Source organism: Rutilus rutilus (genome assembly GCF_951802725.1).
Source record: "Rutilus rutilus genome assembly, chromosome: 3".
In the NCBI taxonomy this organism is placed as follows: Eukaryota; Metazoa; Chordata; class Actinopteri; order Cypriniformes; family Leuciscidae; genus Rutilus; species Rutilus rutilus.
Genome location: NC_140211.1, coordinates 11,247,603 through 11,268,569, shown reverse-complemented (window position 1 = coordinate 11,268,569; position 20,967 = coordinate 11,247,603). Strand labels below are relative to the sequence as shown.

General features: G+C 37.3%; 1 protein-coding gene across 2 annotated transcripts in view; it reads right to left on the bottom strand.

The window, feature by feature from the left end:
- The window catches only part of mllt3 (MLLT3 super elongation complex subunit), a 60,483-nt gene that overhangs the window by 2,928 nt on the left and 36,588 nt on the right, over nucleotides 1-20,967 (bottom strand). For both annotated transcript variants that reach the window (XM_084405986.1, XM_084405985.1), the window contains exons 3-12: nucleotides 20,850-20,932; nucleotides 20,564-20,707; nucleotides 18,220-18,258; nucleotides 15,734-15,862; nucleotides 12,737-13,315; nucleotides 2,135-2,207; nucleotides 1,786-1,924; nucleotides 1,528-1,627; nucleotides 703-771; nucleotides 358-429 (exon numbers count right to left, since the gene is read on the bottom strand). In XM_084405986.1, coding sequence (XP_084262112.1) covers nucleotides 358-429; nucleotides 703-771; nucleotides 1,528-1,627; nucleotides 1,786-1,924; nucleotides 2,135-2,207; nucleotides 12,737-13,315; nucleotides 15,734-15,862; nucleotides 18,220-18,258; nucleotides 20,564-20,707; nucleotides 20,850-20,932 — 1,427 coding nt within the window. The remainder of the gene's footprint in view (nucleotides 1-357; nucleotides 430-702; nucleotides 772-1,527; nucleotides 1,628-1,785; nucleotides 1,925-2,134; nucleotides 2,208-12,736; nucleotides 13,316-15,733; nucleotides 15,863-18,219; nucleotides 18,259-20,563; nucleotides 20,708-20,849; nucleotides 20,933-20,967) is intronic.

Below are 20,967 nucleotides of genomic sequence, written 5' to 3'. Positions count from 1 at the left end.
AAATCGGCCTCAAAGAACAGGAATTATGGGCCGCAAAGAGTTGACTTGGCAAGCTCTTGAAGGAAGAGAAAACCTACAGTTACCAGTATGATTTATTACATCCAGATATTCATTGACATGTTAATGCTGAGGGTAATAACTTTAAACGTTACAGGTTTCTAAACTTTCAGGTAAAGCTCCCAGTGATCCTTGAACACCGAGAGGGAGTTTTTAAGTGTCCCGTCTCATGTTCCCTCATAAAGGTCCTTCTGCGCTAAAGGAATATATCACCGTGTTTCAGATGCATAGGTCTCTTCGTGCAGGAGTGAGTGATTTAGGAAAGCTGACTTCTGACAGAACATGCTCCTCATTCATTACCTGCTGTAATATGTGCCTTTCCCTCAGTGCCATCAGTCTTCTGTGAAGCTCCACCAGCTCATCCAAGTACGCCTGCGGAACGAGACGTTAGATTCATCAATAAAAGAGGAGACGCGTTTCAGATTGATCAATCACGCCTTTACTAAATGTGACATGTCTAAAATGTGCCGTGTGTTGTGGTGTCCTGAACCGCAGGGGGTCTCAACTGTTACTGCTTTTTGGACATCAAGTGGCGAAATACAACGGTATTAAAATTGTTTAGCGCACACAGCCACACACAAACGTCACACATACGCTATATGACTTTAGCACATATGCATTAAAAAAAGAAAGAAAACTGCTTACCTTGTCACAGTCGATGTTTTTATTTTTGTCCATCTTTGCTTGTTTCATAGGACTTTTCACTTCGTGTATCTGAAAAATGAATCATAATTTAATAATATTATAATATATGCATTACCGTTCAAAAGTTTGGGGTTGATACGATTTTTAAAATGCTTATATTCACCAAAGCTGCATTTATTTAATCAAACATGCAGTAAAAAAATATTTTAATACAGTGAAATCTTTTTATATATATATAATTTATTCCTGTGATGCAAAGCTGAATTTTCAGCATCATTACTCCAGTCTTCAGTGTCACATGATCCTTCAGAAATCACTCTAATACGCTGATTTGCTGTTCAAGAAACATTTCATTTTCAGAAACAATATTTTGTCGAAATTTTTTTAGGATTCTTTGATGAAAAGCATGAATACATTTTTTGTAACAAAATAAAAAAAAATTACTTTTAATAGTTTTATTTTATTTTAATAATTGTAATCCTTGCTGAATAAAAGTTATAAATTAATCTTTGTTGAATAGAAAGTTCAAATTAACCACATTTTTTGCAACATTATAAATATATTTACTGTCACTTTTGATTAATTTAATGCATCCTTGCTGAATAAAAGCTAAATTAACTTACTGACCCCAAACTTTTGCATGATAGTGTAAATATATATTATAAACATTTGTATTATAACAACACACATCCACTCACTACTCAAGCGGTTCTATAGTCTATTGACAGGTTTCCTCCACATATCATTTTCACCTCGTTGCTCTTGAAGAGCACAAAAGTTGAAATGGAAGTGTGAAATGACGACTACAGGAAGAGAATGATTCACCTGGTTATTGGAGGATTTCAGTAGAGGTGGGGGGTCATTATGGGGCAGTGGTGAAGAGGCAGAGCTATTTTCACTGTCACTGCCGTCACTTAAACTCACCCTGCGAAATACGTGACAGATATTCACCATTCATTATCCCCATCCGAGTGTCCTCGCGTCAGCTACACAGCATGATATGCAGGCATGGATATAATATAGAAAATAGATTTTTTTTTGTCTGCATCCAGGGTTAATTGGAAGTTTTTCATCGATATTTACCTGCGGTGACGATGTGTCATTTGCGTGTGTAACGGTCGCTCTAAGTCCGAGTCCATGTCATTATCATCCTCCTCTTCAGAATCCTCTTCGTTTTCATCCGAGTGCAAATCTGGGATCACCGACCGCAAAGGACCCAGAACTACAGGTGAATAAGGAAGGCAAATGTGTAAAGAAGCTTTTCTTTCTTTAGTGTAAATGTCAAAAGATGCAACGCATGCACAACCTCAGTCATATTTCATTAATATTAGTAAAATAAACTAGCTAGTAAAATGCACTCCGTGGGAAAGAGGCTTCAAATGACCCAGACTTTAACCAATCAACAGGATTTAGAAGATATTTGAAAGGTTACCTTGCCGCTTGTGTGCACGTCCGAAGCCAGAGCTGGAGCTGGAGCTGGAGCTGGCCGGGCTGGGCTGATCCGACTAGGAAATGAGGAGAAGTACCGGCTCAATAACAATAATACCAATCAAAGCATTGGTTTTGTGTGTTCGAGAAGTTTGACCATGAGATTATGTAAAAAAATTAAATAAAAAACAGCAAAACGAGATATCTCATAAAACACAGACTCTGTCCCTATATAAATCACATCACAATAACAATATCAAAAAGACAAAGCCTTGCACAGTATTGCTTTTTCTCATGACAAAATTGGGTTTGCAGTCTCATAAGGAAGGAAGGAAGGAAGGAAGGAAGGAAGGAAGGAAGGAAGGAAGGAAGGAAGGAAGGAAGGAAGGAAGAAAGAAAGAAAGAAAGAAAGAAAGAAAGAAAGAAAGAAAGAAAGAAAGAAAGAAAGAAAGAAAGAAAGAAAGAAAGAAAGAAAGAAAGAAAGAAAGAAAGAAAAGGAAGGAAGGAAAAGGAAGGAAAGAAAGAAAGAAAAAGGAAGGAAAGAAAGAAAGGAAGGATGGAAGGAAGGAAGGAAGGAAGGAAGGAAGGAAGGAAGGAAGGAAGGAAGGAAGGAAGGAAGGAAGAAAGAAAGAAAGAAAGAAAGAAAGAAAGAAAGAAAGAAAGAAAGAAAGAAAGAAAGAAAGAAAGAAAGAAAGAAAGAAAGAAAGAAAGAAAGAAAGAAAAGGAAGGAAGGAAAAGGAAGGAAAGAAAGAAAAAGGAAGGAAAGAAAGAAAGAAAGAAAGAAAGAAAGAAAGAAAGAGAAGGAAGGAAGGAAGGAAGGAAGGAAGGAAGGAAGGAAGGAAGGAAGGAAGGAAGAAAGAAAGAAAGAAAGAAAGAAAGAAAGAAAGAAAGAAAGAAAGAAAGAAAGAAAGAAAGAAAGAAAGAAAGGAAAAGGAAGGAAAGAAAGAAAAAGGAAGGAAAGAAAGAAAGAAAGAAAGAAAGAGAAGGAAGGAACGAAGGAAGGAAGGAAGGAAGGAAGGAAGGAAGGAAGGAAGGAAGGAAGAAAGAAAGAAAGAAAGAAAGAAAGAAAGAAAGAAAGAAAGAAAGAAAGAAAGAAAGAAAGAAAGAAAGAAAGAGAAAGAAAGAAAGAAAGAAAGAAAGAGAAAGAAAGAAAGAAAGAAAGAAAGAAAGAAAGAAAGAAAGAAAGGAACATTTCACCATCAAACAAGATGACAAGATGCCATACAGGGGCTCATGTCCAATTTAAACCTTTATTAGAATGGATTGGACTTTCTGATGCTTCATATGACGTAACTTGAAAACTAATGAAATATCCCAATTAGTGTGACAGCATTGATCTAGATGAAATATGAATAACAATAATACCTCTGGGCAGGGTGCGAACTAAAGAAGGCTTGATCCCCCGGAAGGACATCAAAACTTGTCAGTAAATATAAAGACACGTTTCGATCTATGACTGATTTTAAATTGTAATTTTGGCCACCCCTGAAATGGGTCATACCATTATCTTCACTTGAGCTGTTGAATTAAATCCACTATAAAAACCACACTCATTCAGGGACGTGCATTTTACTGCACAAATGTGTTTAAATTGCACACACAGTTCAGTTGAATGATAACAAACCCTCTTTAAATGCAGTTAAACTGAATGTACAAAGCAAACTGTTTGCTGAAAATATCCACAACTTAACACTGAAATAGAAGCACACGGATAATCTGTCAATCAACTGCGCGTGAAAGTGGCGTTCGTTACTATAGTAGTGTATGTCTATGCTGTATGTGTAGACACTCAGATGCTACATAAGAGAGCTTCACAGCTGAACTATTGCCACACAGATGTGAGGTTAGTAACACAGTAACATAATTTAGTTACTCAAATACTGCCTGACACCGACTAACACTTAGTAAAACTGACTCTGAAGAAGAATCATAGTTATAGTGAGGCCATTTTCACGATGTTCTGTTCCACACTAGAGGCTTTGATGGGGTTTAGTGTCACTTCCTCACTGTAAATCAGTGGGTTCCCCCCTTCTCTAGACCTAATGAAGGCTGATTTATGATCACACAGATCCCTTCGGGGCAACATTCACACTAAACCTTCCTAACTCGCACATGTCTCTTCACTCTGAGTGCAAGAAAAGCTATATACAAGTTAAATGCTCATTATCAATCCAAATCATGTTGCGAAAACAGTCAAGTTGTACTACAAGAACACCGAAACAAAGAGTTTAGCAATCTGAAATGCAGATATCTGCCTTGAAAGACAACAAAAGTGAAGGGAATGAGACACTTATCCAGTGAGTGAGTCTATCAGGCTGAGGTTAGACTAGATTTAGTAGAGGTCTCTTTGAACTGTTGCATGTGTAGATTAATTGTTGAGGATCCCACAATTTATGAGGCACCTTTGAACTCGCGGGGCAATATCTCACTACAGACCGAAGCCTCTCAGAACAATGGGACTGCGATTGATTGGATCCTACGGAGGTAAAAGAGCAGACGTGTTTTTAAAGGGGCTTTATTTGCTTTTAGAGACACATGTGCCATGTTTACTGAAAATGCCATTCAAATGTAACCAATCACATCTTGTGCTCATGTGCTTTAATCCTGGTAAAAAAAAACCATTTGTTAAAAGTTACCAAGAAATAAAAATCATCAATTCTTACTTTTTGCATAGAATGTTGCAGTGCTTATTATAAATGATTTTCAATGCACACCATATTTTTCAACCTCCCTCCCCTCCAAACGATTTGCGAAGGGTGGAACTAAATATTTCCACAACTGACATTCAGATCCGCCTCCATTTAGTTAGCAACGCCCAACTTCCTACGATCCAATCAATTCCCGGAGGAGGAAATCAGCCAACAAGTCCCAGCCAACATTTATTTTCTCATTCCAGATTCCAGAAGCCATTTCACTCAAGAAAACACAGTCTCAACTTTCGCTTTAATATTTAAATCACAAATTCAATGTTGCATTAAACTACATCTAATACCAAATTTGATGCATTATTGTAATTAGACTGAAAGAACATTTGCATTCAAAGAAAATGTCAAAAGTATTTTGCAACTAATTTTAGCTTCATAATATTTTTTAAAGGGATATTTCACCGCTGGAAAGATGAATGTGTATTTAAATTGGGTCATTTATGTAGTAGAAATGTGAAATTATCTTAGAAGTTGGTGCCTTCGAGACTGAGAAAAGCCAGAAAATGTATTTTTGGCTCATGTGGATGAAAGACAACAACTCCCAGAATGCACTTGCTTCGCTGCCCTACCAGGCCAAGCCACGTCAACCGGTTACAGAGGGCAGTATCGGAAGAAATGATACAACTAGGCTACTAGTCGACTCGAAACTGAAAAGACGCCATTTTATCGTGAGATCCCCCTATGGGCGGGTTGAACACATGCGGAACGAGCTCCTCCTACTGGCTGTAGTCTCTCGCCTCTGGCTAAAAAAGCCTCTGATGACGCTAAATGACGATTTTTGCGTCATCTGAGGTTTTTTTTACCAGACACACAATACAGAAACAGGAGGGAAACACGGTCATTCGAAAATACTACCGGGTTTCTACTGATACAAAGCTTAATGCTAATCGGTGAAGTATCCCTTTAAGAGCACAAAAGGATTTTCAGGATATACAGTTCTGCTGATAAGATAACAAAAAAAAAATAACGTTAACGAAATAATCATAACAATTGCATGTAATTTTTTTTATTCAGTACTGTCCTAAATAAGCCGTTTATATTAACAGATGTTCACATATAGTCCACAAAACAAAATAACTGGATTTACACAAATTAACCAGTTCAAAAGTTTACAACCCCTTGAATCTTAATATTGTTGTGATTTGTTATCTGATGATCAACGACTGTTTTGGGGTTTTGTGATAGTTGTTCACGAGTCCCTTGTTTGTCCTGAGCACTGTTCTTCGGAAAAACCCTCCAGGCTCCTCACATTCTTCGGTTTTCTAGCATCTTCTGCAAGTAAACCCTTTTCAACAGTGACTATGATTTTAAGACCCATCTTCTCACAATAGTGGTTTCCATCCACCTATTTTTTGCGCATTTTGGGATGTCGCATAAAAACGCTGGATGGAAACACCAATATGTGCATAAATTAAAAAAATATGCATAAAAAAAACGTGCGCTCATTTGAGGAGGTTTTTTATGCGCATAAACTACGACGGAAACACATTTACTGGATAAATCCCTCGATGCACAACAAAATCTCACATGACTCAACAGTGTGATTGTGATTGGATAACTGGACTAACCAGCGGATCAACTTTCATTTTTATTACAGATATTTTGCGCCAATTCTCTCATGAAGTGACGATTTTGTTCTCTTGAACACATGGGATGGAAAAGTTGCTTTATTCGCAAATGTTTTATGTGATATTCCAATTTTGCAGTTAAATTCAATTAAACTTTGGATGGAAGACAGCAGCACACTTCTCAACGTAGTTGTAAATGCCTGCTATTAAAAGTGTTCAATCTGCAACTATTAAGAGAACACATCCAAATGCACATCCATGCGTCTTTCCAGGAATTTAAAAACAACAACAAAAAACAAGATAAATTATTCATATAGCGTCATCAAAAGAGAAGTTTAACATTGTCCTTGCCAAGAAAACTCTTCTACAAGAGAAGCTCTTCTGAAAAACGGCCATTTCTCACAAGGCAAAATGAGTGTAATGATGTTCTTTTAAAATTGCATTCAGTACAACAGAGATGTGAGCTGTAAGTGGAGCGAATTGGACTGATTAACTGCAATCCACAAAGACTTCCCGAACAAATGGAGGTATAATACAAATCAGGCTTATTGTGGCAAATGGGGCCGAGGATAAAAGAGTAAGAAAGGCGCTCTGTTACAATTGCCTTCATGACTCCCCACTTGGCTGAAGTTTTGAGGTTTAAAGTTACATTAAAGTCCACTCGGTTTTTCTGCGCTGTGCTCACGTTAAGTTTAAATTTGTGCTCTAGCCGGATACGCATTTTACAAGCTTTCCGAAATTGCATGAGGTGGAGAAACGTTCGGAGAAAACCCAGCAAGGAAGTTGAATGCGAAACTATTAACCTAATTCCTTCTTGGAGAGCGGCCCGAGAGGAAATCTAAAGAAGCTATTAAAGTTAATCTGAATTAATTTGTTTACATTCTTCTCTGATGAGCACTTGGTGAAACTGAATCGGGTGTCTTGAACAAAACGTACAAGCTGAAGCCATTCAACTCCTCAGCGAATGGAAGAAGTGAGTGTGGGGTTTAGAATAGGGCAGGCATGGTGATTATGGCTAATGGCTAAGAAGGTTTTAGAATACTCTTGGGAAACGTTTGCTAATGTTATCTATTCAGTCAGAACGGACCGGGAGAACGCAAATCCGTGACCCCCTTCTCTTCACTATACTAGTCAAGTCACCATATAGCGCTTTATAAAATACAGACTGTTTCAAAGCAGTTTCACAGTAATAAACCGGAAAAGAACAGAATTGATGATGCAAAATTCGTCCAATACATTTCCGTATGTAGTACAGTAACCAGCGCCAACTATAATACTATGGTACTTTATCAGTTTGTTTGTTTGTTTGTTTGTTTTTTAAATGACAGATTTACTATTACTCATACTTTGGGCTAGGTATTTGAACAAACCCTTAACCTAAACTAAAATATGGATGTACATTACCGTTAAAAAGTATTACCGTTTTGAATTATATATTTTATTCAGCAAGGATGCATTAAATTTATCATAAAATGACAGTAGAGAACTTTCTATTCATCAAAGAAACCTTGAAAAAAATGTTTATGACAGTTTCCTGAAAAATAATAAGCAGCCACAACTGTTTTCATAAATAATAATGAAATGAAATTTAAGAAATAATGTGTCTTGAGCAGCAAATCAGCATATCAGAATGATTTCTGAAGGATCATGTGACACTGAAGACTGGAGTAATGATGCTGAAAATTCAGCTGTAATATATTAAAATATATTACAATAGAAAACCGTTATTTTAAAATAAATTAACATTTTACAATATTACTGTTTTTACTATATTTCTGATCAAATAAGTGCAGCCTTGGTGAGCATACATTTACATTTTTTCAACAAAAAAAAAAATCCTACACACCCCAAACTTTTGATTGATAGAGTATGATAATGTATTTTTAATAACGGACACACGTGATAGCCAACCTTAAATTGTGCAGCTTCTTGAGGAGTGGTGTCCTATTACTTGGAATTTCTATGTATTTATATTACAAAATGGGCTGGAAAAATCCCACAGACAATGCAATGGGAGATGTGAACCATATACACTGGATAAATGTTGCTGAAATTAGTTAGTTATTTGAGATAGAAGTTGAGATAACTTAAATATCCAACTTTTCTACACTAAAGTTAACTAAACTTAAAAATTTTAAGTCAAGCACGAACATTTAAGTTGAAACAACACATTATTACTTATTCTAATGTTGAATTTTAAGTTGTGGTGATAAATCGCAACAATAATTATTTTTTTTTTTACAGTGATAGGGATGCAAAAACACCCATTAACCCCTAGCAACCACTCACAACACCTTAGCATCATGGCGACCATCTATGGTTTTACCTGTTCACTACTATGGCCTTACTTCACAAATACAGTTACTTTCCATCCAGCCCTTTCCAAATAACCCATTCAAACTCACATCCACACCATATCCTCACACAGCACTCAGCTGAAACTATTCACCACGGGCATCCTCGCCATGCCTTAAACCTTCAAACACACTGCAACGAATCGAAGGCTGGATATAACAGTGCGCTATAAAACTGTTACGGCTCACTCGCTCGACTGGGAGTGACAGTGGTGCTAGTGAGAGTTGCTGGCGGGGGGCAGGTGCTAAAAATCTCCCGTGAAGTGAGTTGACAATAGGGGCTGCCAAAAGTCCTGCAAGCAGGGTGGTAAAGACACTTAACTTCTACCCCTCGCCGAGTCTGTGGAAGAGCAAAGTTGTTTCTTTGAAGTTCCTTTCCCTTCATTCTCACTGTTTTCCCCTTCTCTTTCTTTCTTCTTCAGTCTGCATTTTACTGCCTGTTTGTCCGTCTGGGAGCCTAGCTGACATCAAACGCATGGTCAGGGTCCTCCGCTGTAAATCAAGCGCGGGCCGCACCCCTCTTCCCAAACTAGACACTTGTAAAAAAGCTCCACGAAGAAGCCCTGCACCCCTTAGACAATAAAACTGATGTCATCACTCATTGAGGAAAGCCTCGTATAGATCTTGAAGTATGAAGATCATCTGGAGTGTCCCCGAGAACATGGAGAGAAACACAGAGCCTTGCTGTCACCCGAACTTGAGTAACGGGAGAGCTGTGGCTATGCAGTAAAATGCTACATTACTTTTTTTTTTTTCCAGAGCTAATGAAAAAAAAGCAACTTCCATCAACATGGACATGGTTTGCCGTTTGCGGTGACATGCAGACCACCAAACTAAACCGATGCACTAAACCAGTCAAGCTCCGAACACACACACACACAACTAAATGATTGAACAAGGAAATGTCTGTTAAATTGCCGTTACGAGAATAAATGCTCTGCCGTTAACAGACACACGTCAGCGCATGATATATATAGTTGTCGTCAAACATTTTTCTGAATTATGATCGCCAAAATAATCCCTTTTAACCAATTAAATAAATGTCAAGATGCTCGTAACGACTCATAATTCTTCACGAGTCTGTATTTACACTTGAGCGCTTTGCAATAAACACACACAAAACGAAAGACACACAAGCTTCAAGGAGTTTAGCACACAAAGTAGGTGGTCACTAGCAGCACCACACAGCTGGTCTGTGGCTTTACGACCATCGCCTCTGCTGTGGTGCCATAAATCTAGCAGTGGCTCTGAAGCTGGCAACTGCTCTGCTTTAAGACTATTGTCCCACTCCCTTCAAGCTTGTGAAGCTCTTCGCTTACGGAGGACGTCACATAAACAGAGTTTAGGATTGGGTTACAGCCACTCCCACCGGTCTTTTACTCTGATGGCAACATGGGATTTGGATTAGGCCAATGGCTGCGACACTTATCTTCCTTTAACCTGCACTTAAATATAGCTTTTGTTAAGAAATGTTATCAACATTTCAATTTAGCTTTTTTTTTTATTTCAGTTAGCTGCCATGGCAACAGTTTAAGTTTTTTAAGCTTATGTATGTATATGTATATGTATATGTATATGTATATGTATATGTATATGTATATGTATATATACACACACACAAACACAAACTAAACAAACTTGCTTTTTTTATTACAAAACTGTGGTATACTGAACAAATTGTGTCTCTGTCATACATTAATTCAATTATAATTAATATTATTATTATTATTCTTAAGGATAAACAAATCTATTTAGGGAGCCCTTATTTGCACATTACTATAATATTAAAGGTTAACAACAGAGGCCAAACTATTAGCTTAAATTCAATTGCTATTTATTTTTATTTAATAATAACAAATGGTATGCAAACATGTAAACTACACATAAGGCAGTTTTGCATAAACTTCTAAAATCTAATTATAAAATTGTTTAAATCTAATATAAAAAAAATGTATTACGCCATTTTTTGTTCGAATTTCAAGATAAAAATGGACAGAATTTGAAAGACGACAATGTCTCTTATCGAAAGTAACAAAACGCGGCGCTTATCGCAATTGTAGGTGGTTAATGGTGGTTATGGGCTACAATGCTGTATTCATTAAGACGCGTACCGAACATTTCACAGGACGAATGCGTGTACCGTTACATCCCTAATTACTATTTAATCAAATGTCAAGGAAGAAAAATTTGTTTTGTGACATAAGGTAAAGTGAGGTCAACCTCAACAATGGGCCGGTGCAGCAGGGGTATCACGGTTTTTCGGTTTGGTTTAAATATTGTAAAACCCCTAACATATATTACATATGGCACACAGAAAACATTAAGACCATTATTCATTGACCTGTCCATTTAATCAATCCATTCCTAAAATAGAAAAGTACATGCTTTTGAGTTAACATTAGGGTCTAAAAGTGGTTAAAACCATGGATGCAGTATTACTATTGTTACCATAACTACTATAACAACTAAAATGGCATTTGTATAATAAAAGAGAAGTAAATTCCGTCACAATAACATTTATGAAAAACTACCATATTTACTATACTTTACTATTTAACTGTGTGGTAATGTTTGATAAGAATTGTATGAAAGTAGGGATTTCAGTTATTTTTAGGATAAAAAGCAAAATGGGAAACTTGCTAGGTAGCAGGATATAGAACTAACAAGAGATGCACTGACAGCAACAGTGAGGTAAATGATCCATCAAACTAAATCAGTGTCTTGATCATTATTCACTAATGTTTGTTACAAGCTTAGAAAAGGGTCTAGGAAGAAGAAAAAAAAAAGCAAAGGCAATTACAACTTCCTCTAGCAAAACGCTCCTTTACTGCCTTTCTAAAGACAGAAATATACTGTGTGAATGTTAGAGGTAACGTAGATCAGAACAGGGCCACCGGGGCCTTACAGACCTGGTGACCCAAAGAAAGCAGCACCTGGTATTCGTCAGTTGTCATAAACACTGAAGTTTCTCTCCTTGCCTCTTTTTTTAAAGAGCGAGTTTAAAGGAAAACTCTTAGCTATTCATGGTGTCCTTTCTCCATTCTCCTCGGGTGTCATAAAACCATAAATCTCATCTCAGCACTCGCCTTCTAGCCAATAAAACAGCCCCCGTTTTATGAGCTGCTCTCTTGCTGAAGGTAAATGAGCCTTGCCACTGGTGACACTGCCGAAGCTTAAAAACATTCTAGCATAGATCTACACGAACTACTTCATTTTTCCAGTCCAGGAGAAGTGACAAATGAAATCAAGACTAAATTCACAGACTAGGAAATTGCCAGTTGAGCAGCACAATTTTGCAACCTTGCCCCTTCCTCGTGTCTGGCAGCGATTCAGTCTGAAACATACAATCCTCAATATGACGAGATTAAATTGATACTACATCAGCAACCTAAATAAGCAGCCTTTGACCAACTACCGGATTTCCTTTCCTGAAAAGCCGAGAGGTCTAGCAAAGGACGGCACCCAAACCAGACAAATGGTCCACCTGGACACCCACCAAGTTTATTAGATCCCCTCTTGCACCAGACCTCCATTAGCCGGTCTCAACCTCTTTGTTTGATGTTTACAGAGAACCCCAAATCCCAGAAAAAGTCTCCGCTAATAGTCAACTACATTGTTCGAACACTAAAGCTCATACCAAAAACTAGGCTCTGAAATCTATTGTACTTTCCCATCAAATTGATCCCATAGATTTCAGCACTTGTACAATAAAATGGCCTTACGCATTGAGCTAGAGATGCACAACATCATAATTATCTTCAATAAATGGTTGATATTACTCACGTAAATAGTACTGATATATTGTGCATTCCTACATTTAACAATTATTACCATAATTTCCATAAACGTCATTATTAAGCTCACCAGATGTTTGTAGAAACTACAAAACCCATTTGAGTGGCAACTGACCAACTAGGGGAAATGAGGGACTAATTTTCATATTGTTATGTTCAAGTATTGTGATTGGAAATTCACTCACGTCTGATCTTGTGAACATGTTGTCGTCCATGTCCGAGTCGTGCGGGTCCAGCACTTCCTGGAAGGGCGGTAACGCTGGCGGTTTTCTCTTCTCTGAAAGTTCACTGTTTTGTAACCTACTTTGCCGGATTTGCGGCTTGTCTTTCAAAACTTTTTTATCCGAATGGTGGTTCTGTAGCAAAGTGGGACACGCCTGCTGCTTTTGCGAGCTCTCCGAAAAACTGCTTTTCTGTTTTTTGGTAACATGGCCTTCAGTGTCCAAAACAGGCCGCCGTTTACTTTGTCCCAAGCTTGAGAAGCTAATCTCAGATGACCGCGGCTCCTTCGACGTGGTCTTGGGCTCCTTAAATCCCATTTGGGGAACGGTGCGATCTTCCTGAATTGGTTGATTCTCTTTGGGTTTTTTGGAATCTTTCGAGAGTTTTCCAGAGTCCTTGCTGAAATCTCTGAAGGCACTTTTGGACTCCTTTGAGTCTTTGGAAGGCTTGTCCTTATGGTCCTTAGACGGCTTGTGGAGCTTGAGGGAGCTGCTGCTAATGTTGTTTGTGGTTGTAAGAGCACTGGTGCTTTTGGACCCGTCCTATAATGAGAATTTGACAATATTAGGAAAGATATCTAAGAAGTCTAAGATGAATTAATTAGTTAAGCATTGTATCCAAAGGGACAACCATTAAAAAAACCATTACTAAAACTACTATGGTGGCATCATTTTACAGTGATGGTATAATAGTATTTTAATATACACACATTACGATTTTTATGACTTCAAGTGCACATTAAATTGATCAAAAGTGACATCTTTTGCAACATAATAAATGTCTTTACTATTTCAAATAAAAGCTGCTCTTTTGAAAATGATTCTGTTTGCATCACTGAATCATTATTTACCTGTTTATCCCTATAAAGGGCCTTTGAAACCATCTATATTGTATAAAGCACTGCATGCTGTAAATTAAGGAGACTTGACTTTCTATTTATTAACAAATCCTGAAAAAAATATTAAGCAGCACAACCGTTTTCAACATTGATAAGCAGCAATGTAGAAAGGCTGCAAAACATCCAGCTTTGCATCACAGGAATAAATTACATTTTTAAATAAATTTAAATAGAAAACAGATTTTAAATTGTATTAATATTTGACAATATTACTGCTTTTACTTTATTTTTGTCAAATAAATGCAGCCTTGCTGAGCATAAGAGACTTCTTTTTCCGACCACAAACTTTGAACGGTAGTGTATCCCATAAATCCTTATTAATGTGCCATGGTATTTACATGGTAAAAAAACAAACAATTGTACTTTTTGTTAGTGAAATGAAGAACAATACATTAACACCTGCTATAGATATTCAAATATTGAACTTTCCAACCATTAAAAATCGACAAATAATGTATGTGCTCAAGCAAACAATCAAACCCATATGTGATGTGAAACATTTCCATAAACAATTGTTCAGCATGATCCGGAAAATACTACCACTGGGGGAAGGGCAAACTCAGAGCTATCTGGGAGGCAACCTGGGGACGAAGCAACAAGCCTTTCGTTGACTTTAATGACAGGGTTATGCTATCTTCAAGCTAACTAGCTCCTGTCAATAAGTCATTGATTCAGTTAAGTCGTTAAGCAGTCTAGACAGCAAAGGAGTTCCAACCTGCCTAAACATCTTTTATTTTGTTATATCTGCTACAGCTTTCACGAGAAATGGACAAAACCTATTCCTCCCATTTGAAACGGTGCTGCAAACACATTGAAACTGGCTTTAAAACGACATAAAAGTCCTTTTAAATGGTCTAGAAGACAGCAATGTCCATGCCAAAAGTATTTAGACTTCAATTGGTTATAATGGACATGCTACGGAACATTTTGTCAGCAGACAAAGAGGTAGAAACCTCTATTCTCTTCATTCAAAATCTAAACTACCATGATCATAAATCTTAGTGCTATTAGAGCTTAGTGCCAAAACGCATGCAATATTTCTCCAAGAAAACTAGTTTTGCATTTCTCTCTGTCAAAACAGACTTTTCAGGCAACCATTATTGTTGGCAATCAATCAACCTTCAAAAAAAATCCTCAACCATAACATCGAATTAAGTGGAGGAAGTGGAGAAGGACAACAAAGCGCAGATTGTGGTTTTTGTTTTTGCTAAAGTGACCGGTGTAGTAGTGCAGGGGAGGTTGGCTGCGAACGACCCCTGATCTGTCAGTAATCCATCACACGCAAGGGCCTGTTTGGACTGGGAACTGTTTCCATGTGCTCCGGGGACTCTTGTAACTTCACTGTAAGAGCGAGCGTACAATACAAGCTGCTTAGCGGCTAAGTGATATTGCACAGGAGACTAAAAATAGACCTAAATCAAAGAAACCTGGCGGTATGTAGTCAAGCGAGATTTACTAGCATTACGGCTAATGTGGTTTAATAGATGTGAAGATAAAAGGCTGCATTGGTTTCTTTTTTAAAAAAGGACTGTTTTCCTTCATTAAAATGCCATTTCGGACTGATTCGCAACAAAGTGTCGGATAACTGTAAACGTGTTATGTGTAGATACGAATCGGTTACACTATTTTAAGGTGACTGTGTTACAGTGTAATTAAGTACTGAAATATTAATTAAATAAATTTACTTACTTTAGGGTTAGGGTAGGATTAGGTTTGGTTTAGGGTTAGTTGCATGTAATTATGCATATTTTAGTTATTACTTGCATGAGTAACAAGGACACTGTACCTAAGAAAGTTTTTCGCACATGCAGAACGCCATTGTAACGGGACACCGGGCGAGTTCGTTTGCGTCATCGGAATGTTTGCATGTGCTTTCTCAGCAGCCAAGAAATGCTTGACTTAAGCCAAGTTTCACATCTCTAAAATCCTTGGATTTAAATTGCCCCTAACATCTTTCAACTTGCCAAATATGCAGGATTAGGCAGGATTCCTTGGAGAAACTGGGAGTCATGCGAAGTTTTCTCAAAAGTTCAGACGCTCAAACTTGGAGATCCACACTCACCTTTGACCCTGGGAAAGACTTGCTCTTTTTCACATCAGAGAAGGTCAATGTTAATGAGCTGCTGGGTAATGTGGGCAGCTTTAGATGCTGCCCGAACAGAGAAGTGGAGCCCTCCTGCATTACCATTACCTAAGAGATGAAAGACAATGAAAGAAATGAACACTTTTATTCAGCAAGGATGAACTAAATTGATCAAAAGTGACAGTAAAAGATTGCTATTTCAATAGATATCTAATGCTATTCTTTTGAACTTTCTACTCAACAAAGAATTCTCAAAAATAATGTATCAAGGTTTCCACAAATGTTTTCAACACTGATCAGCATATTAGAGTGATTTCTGAAGGATCGTGAGACACCGAAGACTGGAGTAATGATGTTGAAAATTCTGCATTTTAAAATATATATATATAAAAAAAGAAAGTAGTTATTGTAGTAATATTTACAATATAGAATTGTAATACTTTCGAATGTTAGTGTATGCTACAATCAGTTTTTTTGTGTGTGTGTTTTACTTAAATGTATGGAAGCTTGTTTCCGGCACAAAAAAAAAAAAAGATAATTGCGACTTTTTATCTCACAATTGCGAGTTTACATCTCGCAATTCTGACTTTATTTCTCAGAATTGCGAGATATAAAGTCAGAATTGCGTAAAATAAAGTCGCAATTGCGTGTTTTAAAGTCAGAATTGCGAGATATAAAGTCAGAATTGCGTGTTATAAAGTCAGAATTCTGACTTTTTTTCCTCGCAATTCTGACTTTATATCTCAGAATTCTGACTTTATATCACGCAATTGGGAGATATAAAGTCAGAATTGCATGATATAAAGTCGCAATTGCATGTTATAAAGTCAGAATTGTGAGATATAAACTATTCTAAGGTAAAAACAAAAAAAAGTCTGTCTTTTTTTTCCCCTTAGAATTGGACTTTATATCTCACAATTCTGAGAAAAGATGTCAGAATTGCGAGATATAAACTCGCAATTATGTGTTATAAAGTCAGAATTGCGTGATATAAAGTCAGAATTCTGAGATATAAAGTCAGAATTGCGAGATATAAAGTCGCAATTGCGAGAAAAAAAGTCCGAATTCTGACTTTATAAGACGCAATTGCGACTTTATATCTCGCAATTCTGACTTTATATCTCAGAATTCTGACTTTATTTCACGCAATTCTGACTTTATATCTCGCAATTCTGAGAATTAAAGTCAGAATTGCGAGATGTAAACTCGCAATTGTGAGATAAAAAGGTCGCAATTATCTTTTAAAATGTTTTATTCAGTGGCGGAAACAAGCTTCCATATAAATGAGCTACTGTTTCATTGTACACAAAAAGCCTGTTTTTCCACACAAAGCAAGGAAAAGGAAAGTTTTTTTTCTGATGCTGAGAAAGTTACTGTATTTTGAAGATTACATTATGTGTGCATTAAAAAATGAAAACGGTAAACTTCAAAATGAACTTCTGTTAAACTAGGGCTGAGTGGAATATTGAGTTTGTAGACTATATTGATGCATTTGTCATAAATGATATAGGATAAGGCAATACCATTAGATCGATATACAGTTTGATACTACAAACTCATCTGAAAAATAGCGGAGGACACAGAATGAGTTGCTGCGAGGAAAGTGCATAACCCAATTTGTACTAAACATGAGACAAGCTTTATATGAAGGGCTTCAAAATAACTCGTAAGATACAATTAATGTGTATAGTTTAAAGCAGCTTGATCCGCTCTGTGCTGTCGTGTCTCTGGACCGGAGCTGCGGCGGTTCCAGTGACACTAACGTGAAACCAGACTTCGTTCGCCCCAAAATGGAAAGCATATTTACACTGTCTGAATCGTTCCCTATCCCCTATAGTGCACTACAGTACGTGCCATTCACTATATAGAAAAATGGTAATATTGTGAACAAGAGACCGATTTTAGCTGCAGCTGCAGCTTCAACGACTATTTATAATGTAGGGGGCGGAGCTTCAGAATCTAGAGAGCATTTGATTGGACAGAAAATCTGATGAGAAGCTGAAGTGCAGAGTGATGTCATCAAAATCATTGATCCGTATTGGCGGAAGTGAGAAACTGAGTTTTGAACACTTATATCTTCTAAATGCAAATTTTGTCATTGTTTTGGAGCACACTAGCTTATAGATAACAGTAAGACGAACATATTCATACTAAAAGCCAAACAAATTCAATCTTGATTTCATGGGGAAACCCTTTTTTCTTGCAAAAGCCTTCATGGTTACATTCACTATATATTTGTTTTCATAGCCTTCAATATTTTTGTTGTACAACATTGGGCAAGATGGGGACTTTTTTTTTTTTTACAAAATAAATACAAAAAAATGGCTCTTTTTTTTTTACCAAATAGAGAAAAAAGTAGCAAATAATCAAGATATATATATATAGTATATTGCCATTCAGCCAAAATAAATAGAGAGATATGATTTTGAACACATTGAAACATTTAAAATGGAGTTTGTCCTTACTTTGGAGTCCTCTGAAGATCTTTTGTGAGGATCCCGTTGCTGTAAAGGACAAAGTACAGATATTACAGTCGGGAAAAAAAAAAGGACTATGAATCAACACAAACCACCACAGACAAACAAACACTCTCTAACACACATTTTGGCAAGAAGTACTCTGCTTACTCCTAGCCTGATGTAATGAAGAAATGCCTTTCAACAGCCAAAACAATCAGGTAAATTGGAAAGGACCTTTCTCAGTCACCACCTCGCTAAATTGATATTGCTCTCTTAATTAAAACAACTTCCCGCGCAACTGCCGTTTGCCAATAAACGCTTTTGATTCCTGCCGTGCTTCATCTGTAACCCAGACAAGCACCAGAGGAGATGTTGTCATACCCCCAGCCGTAAAACATTTGAATTACTGGAATGAGGCAAGAGAGGGCGAACTAAAACTACAAAGAGGGCCCTCTCAAGAATCATGACTTTAAATATGTCTTAAGGGTAAAAGCTTCCCAGTTCATGGCTAATCCACACTAATGTGCTTTCGAATGCTGGTGGAACTTCAAAACGTGTCCAAGATCAACAAAACGAATCAATATAAGCCAGTTGATTCATAAAAAGCACGTGGATCCCACTGGAAGGGGCCCAAAGATAACTCAAGTTTCCTGTAGTGATAGATGGTCGTGTCAAGACTAGCCCTATCAAATCTTGTAAAGTTGCTTATTGTCTTGGTTGATGGGAACAGTAATTCCATTAGGACCGATTGCCTGACATTGGCCTTCATCTCTGGAAGACTGTTTTGCTAGCGCTAGCACAGAAAGCAGCAAGGTATATCCTTGCATTTTTCACCTGTGAACAGAGTGCCCGTATTTTAAAACCACATGGGACTAACTAGTCAATTCCTCTGCAATGAACACCTTTTCTAATGAACACCTGATTTACCAACACTCTGGAATAGTCTTCCTAGCCTTGTTTGGGAAGCAGACACACTCTGTCAGTTTAAATCTAGACTAAAAACACAACTGGCATACACATAACCTGTCATACACATAACACATTAACAATTTCTATTAATCAAATCAGTTAAATGATTGTTAGGCTGCATAAATTAGGTCAACCAGAACCGGGAACACTTCCTATAACAATCTGATTTCTCCCAAAGTTTTTTTTTCTCTATTCTGTCCCCTGATGGAGTTTGGGTTCCTTGCCACTGTCGCCTCTGGCTTGCTTAGTTGGGGACACTTAATATTCAACAACAATATTATCTGACTGTACTGAAGCTACTGTATGAGAGCTGATCTGAGCAGGGCAATGACATCATTTTTGCAGAACTGCTTTATAGATGAAAATAATTGCTGATCTTAACAACGGAACTGAATCAACACAGAACTGACTTCAGTTGAACAAATGAAACGCATAATTTTCCTGGTTATCAGTAGCCGCGTTTCCATTACAGATTTGCACAAAACTTTTGCGATTTTTTCTAAATGTCGACAAAAAACGATTGCGAAATGATGGCGTTTCCATTAACCGACGTTATGCGACTAAAACTTCATTTTTTCCTCTCGCGATAAGTAAAATCATTCCAAAAACCATGGCAATGGACGTTGATAGGTTTATGTACTATATCCCAGCCACTGCACTGGCCATTATTATTAATCGAAGGAGATGTATGTGTGTTTCCCAGGCATTAATGGTAAGAAACGACCCTTATTATACTGTGAGCGGCACATATGAGGAGTTTCTGGGTGTTTCTCCCTCATTTCTGCTTCAAGGTCTTGATTGTGGCATTTATTTGAGGTTTAGAATCCAGTATTCCTGTAATTCTTTTGTCTTATCTGAATTTAATAAAGAACTCTGTCTCGTGTTCTGTCCAAACACACCGCGTCATCTACGTCAGGTGACCTGTAAATGCACAGATTCCATTTCCATTGCAGATTTGCGAAATATTTCTTTTTCGAATTGCCTGAAAACCCCCCTCATGCGAGCGTAAAACCGTTTTTGCGATAAATGGGAGGTTTTGCAAAAATTACGTGTTTCCATTGGGCGTATTTTCAATTAGCAATTTCAATTTGCACAATTTAAAGGGTAATGGAAACGCGGCTACTGTGAAACTGCTTTGAAATGATCTGTGTTGTATAAATCGCTGTATAAATGAAGGTGACTTTACCTCTTGAGGTTTAAAAGATTCCAACATGAATTCCAAGTAATTGCGAACGGTTACAAAATACAAATATTTTCTCAGCCACCTTTGAGACGTACATTAGCTCAGGAACTGATCATGAAAAATCACATGACTCCAATAATAAAAAAAATAAAAATAAAAAAGACCCAGCCATCTTGTCCCCAGAGGTGAGTCACGTACCCCTCCGGCCTTGAGCAGCTTCCTGCGAAACTCTTCAGTAGGGTTGTTGAACGTGAGCTTTTCACACCGGAGATGATTGACAGGTGGGTGGCCCTCCAAGTGCAGGAACAAATCGTAGTCAAAGCGCACTTTTTTTGGTTCTTCCTGGTGAAAAGTGACAAAAATATCACCCAATGTACATAGTCACAATGCAGTCTGAATTGGTTTAAATTTATGTAACAGATCAAATGCACTTGTTTATATGGATATTAGTTCACAAATTACAGGTTTGCTCAAAAGACAGTACCTTATTTTTAAAGTAAACTTCAATAGGCAAGATGAATCCAGCGTATCCAGACTCTTCAACTTTATATGGTGGATCCTTGCACACTGCAAGAGAAAGAAAGAGACTGTTAGTTTAATTT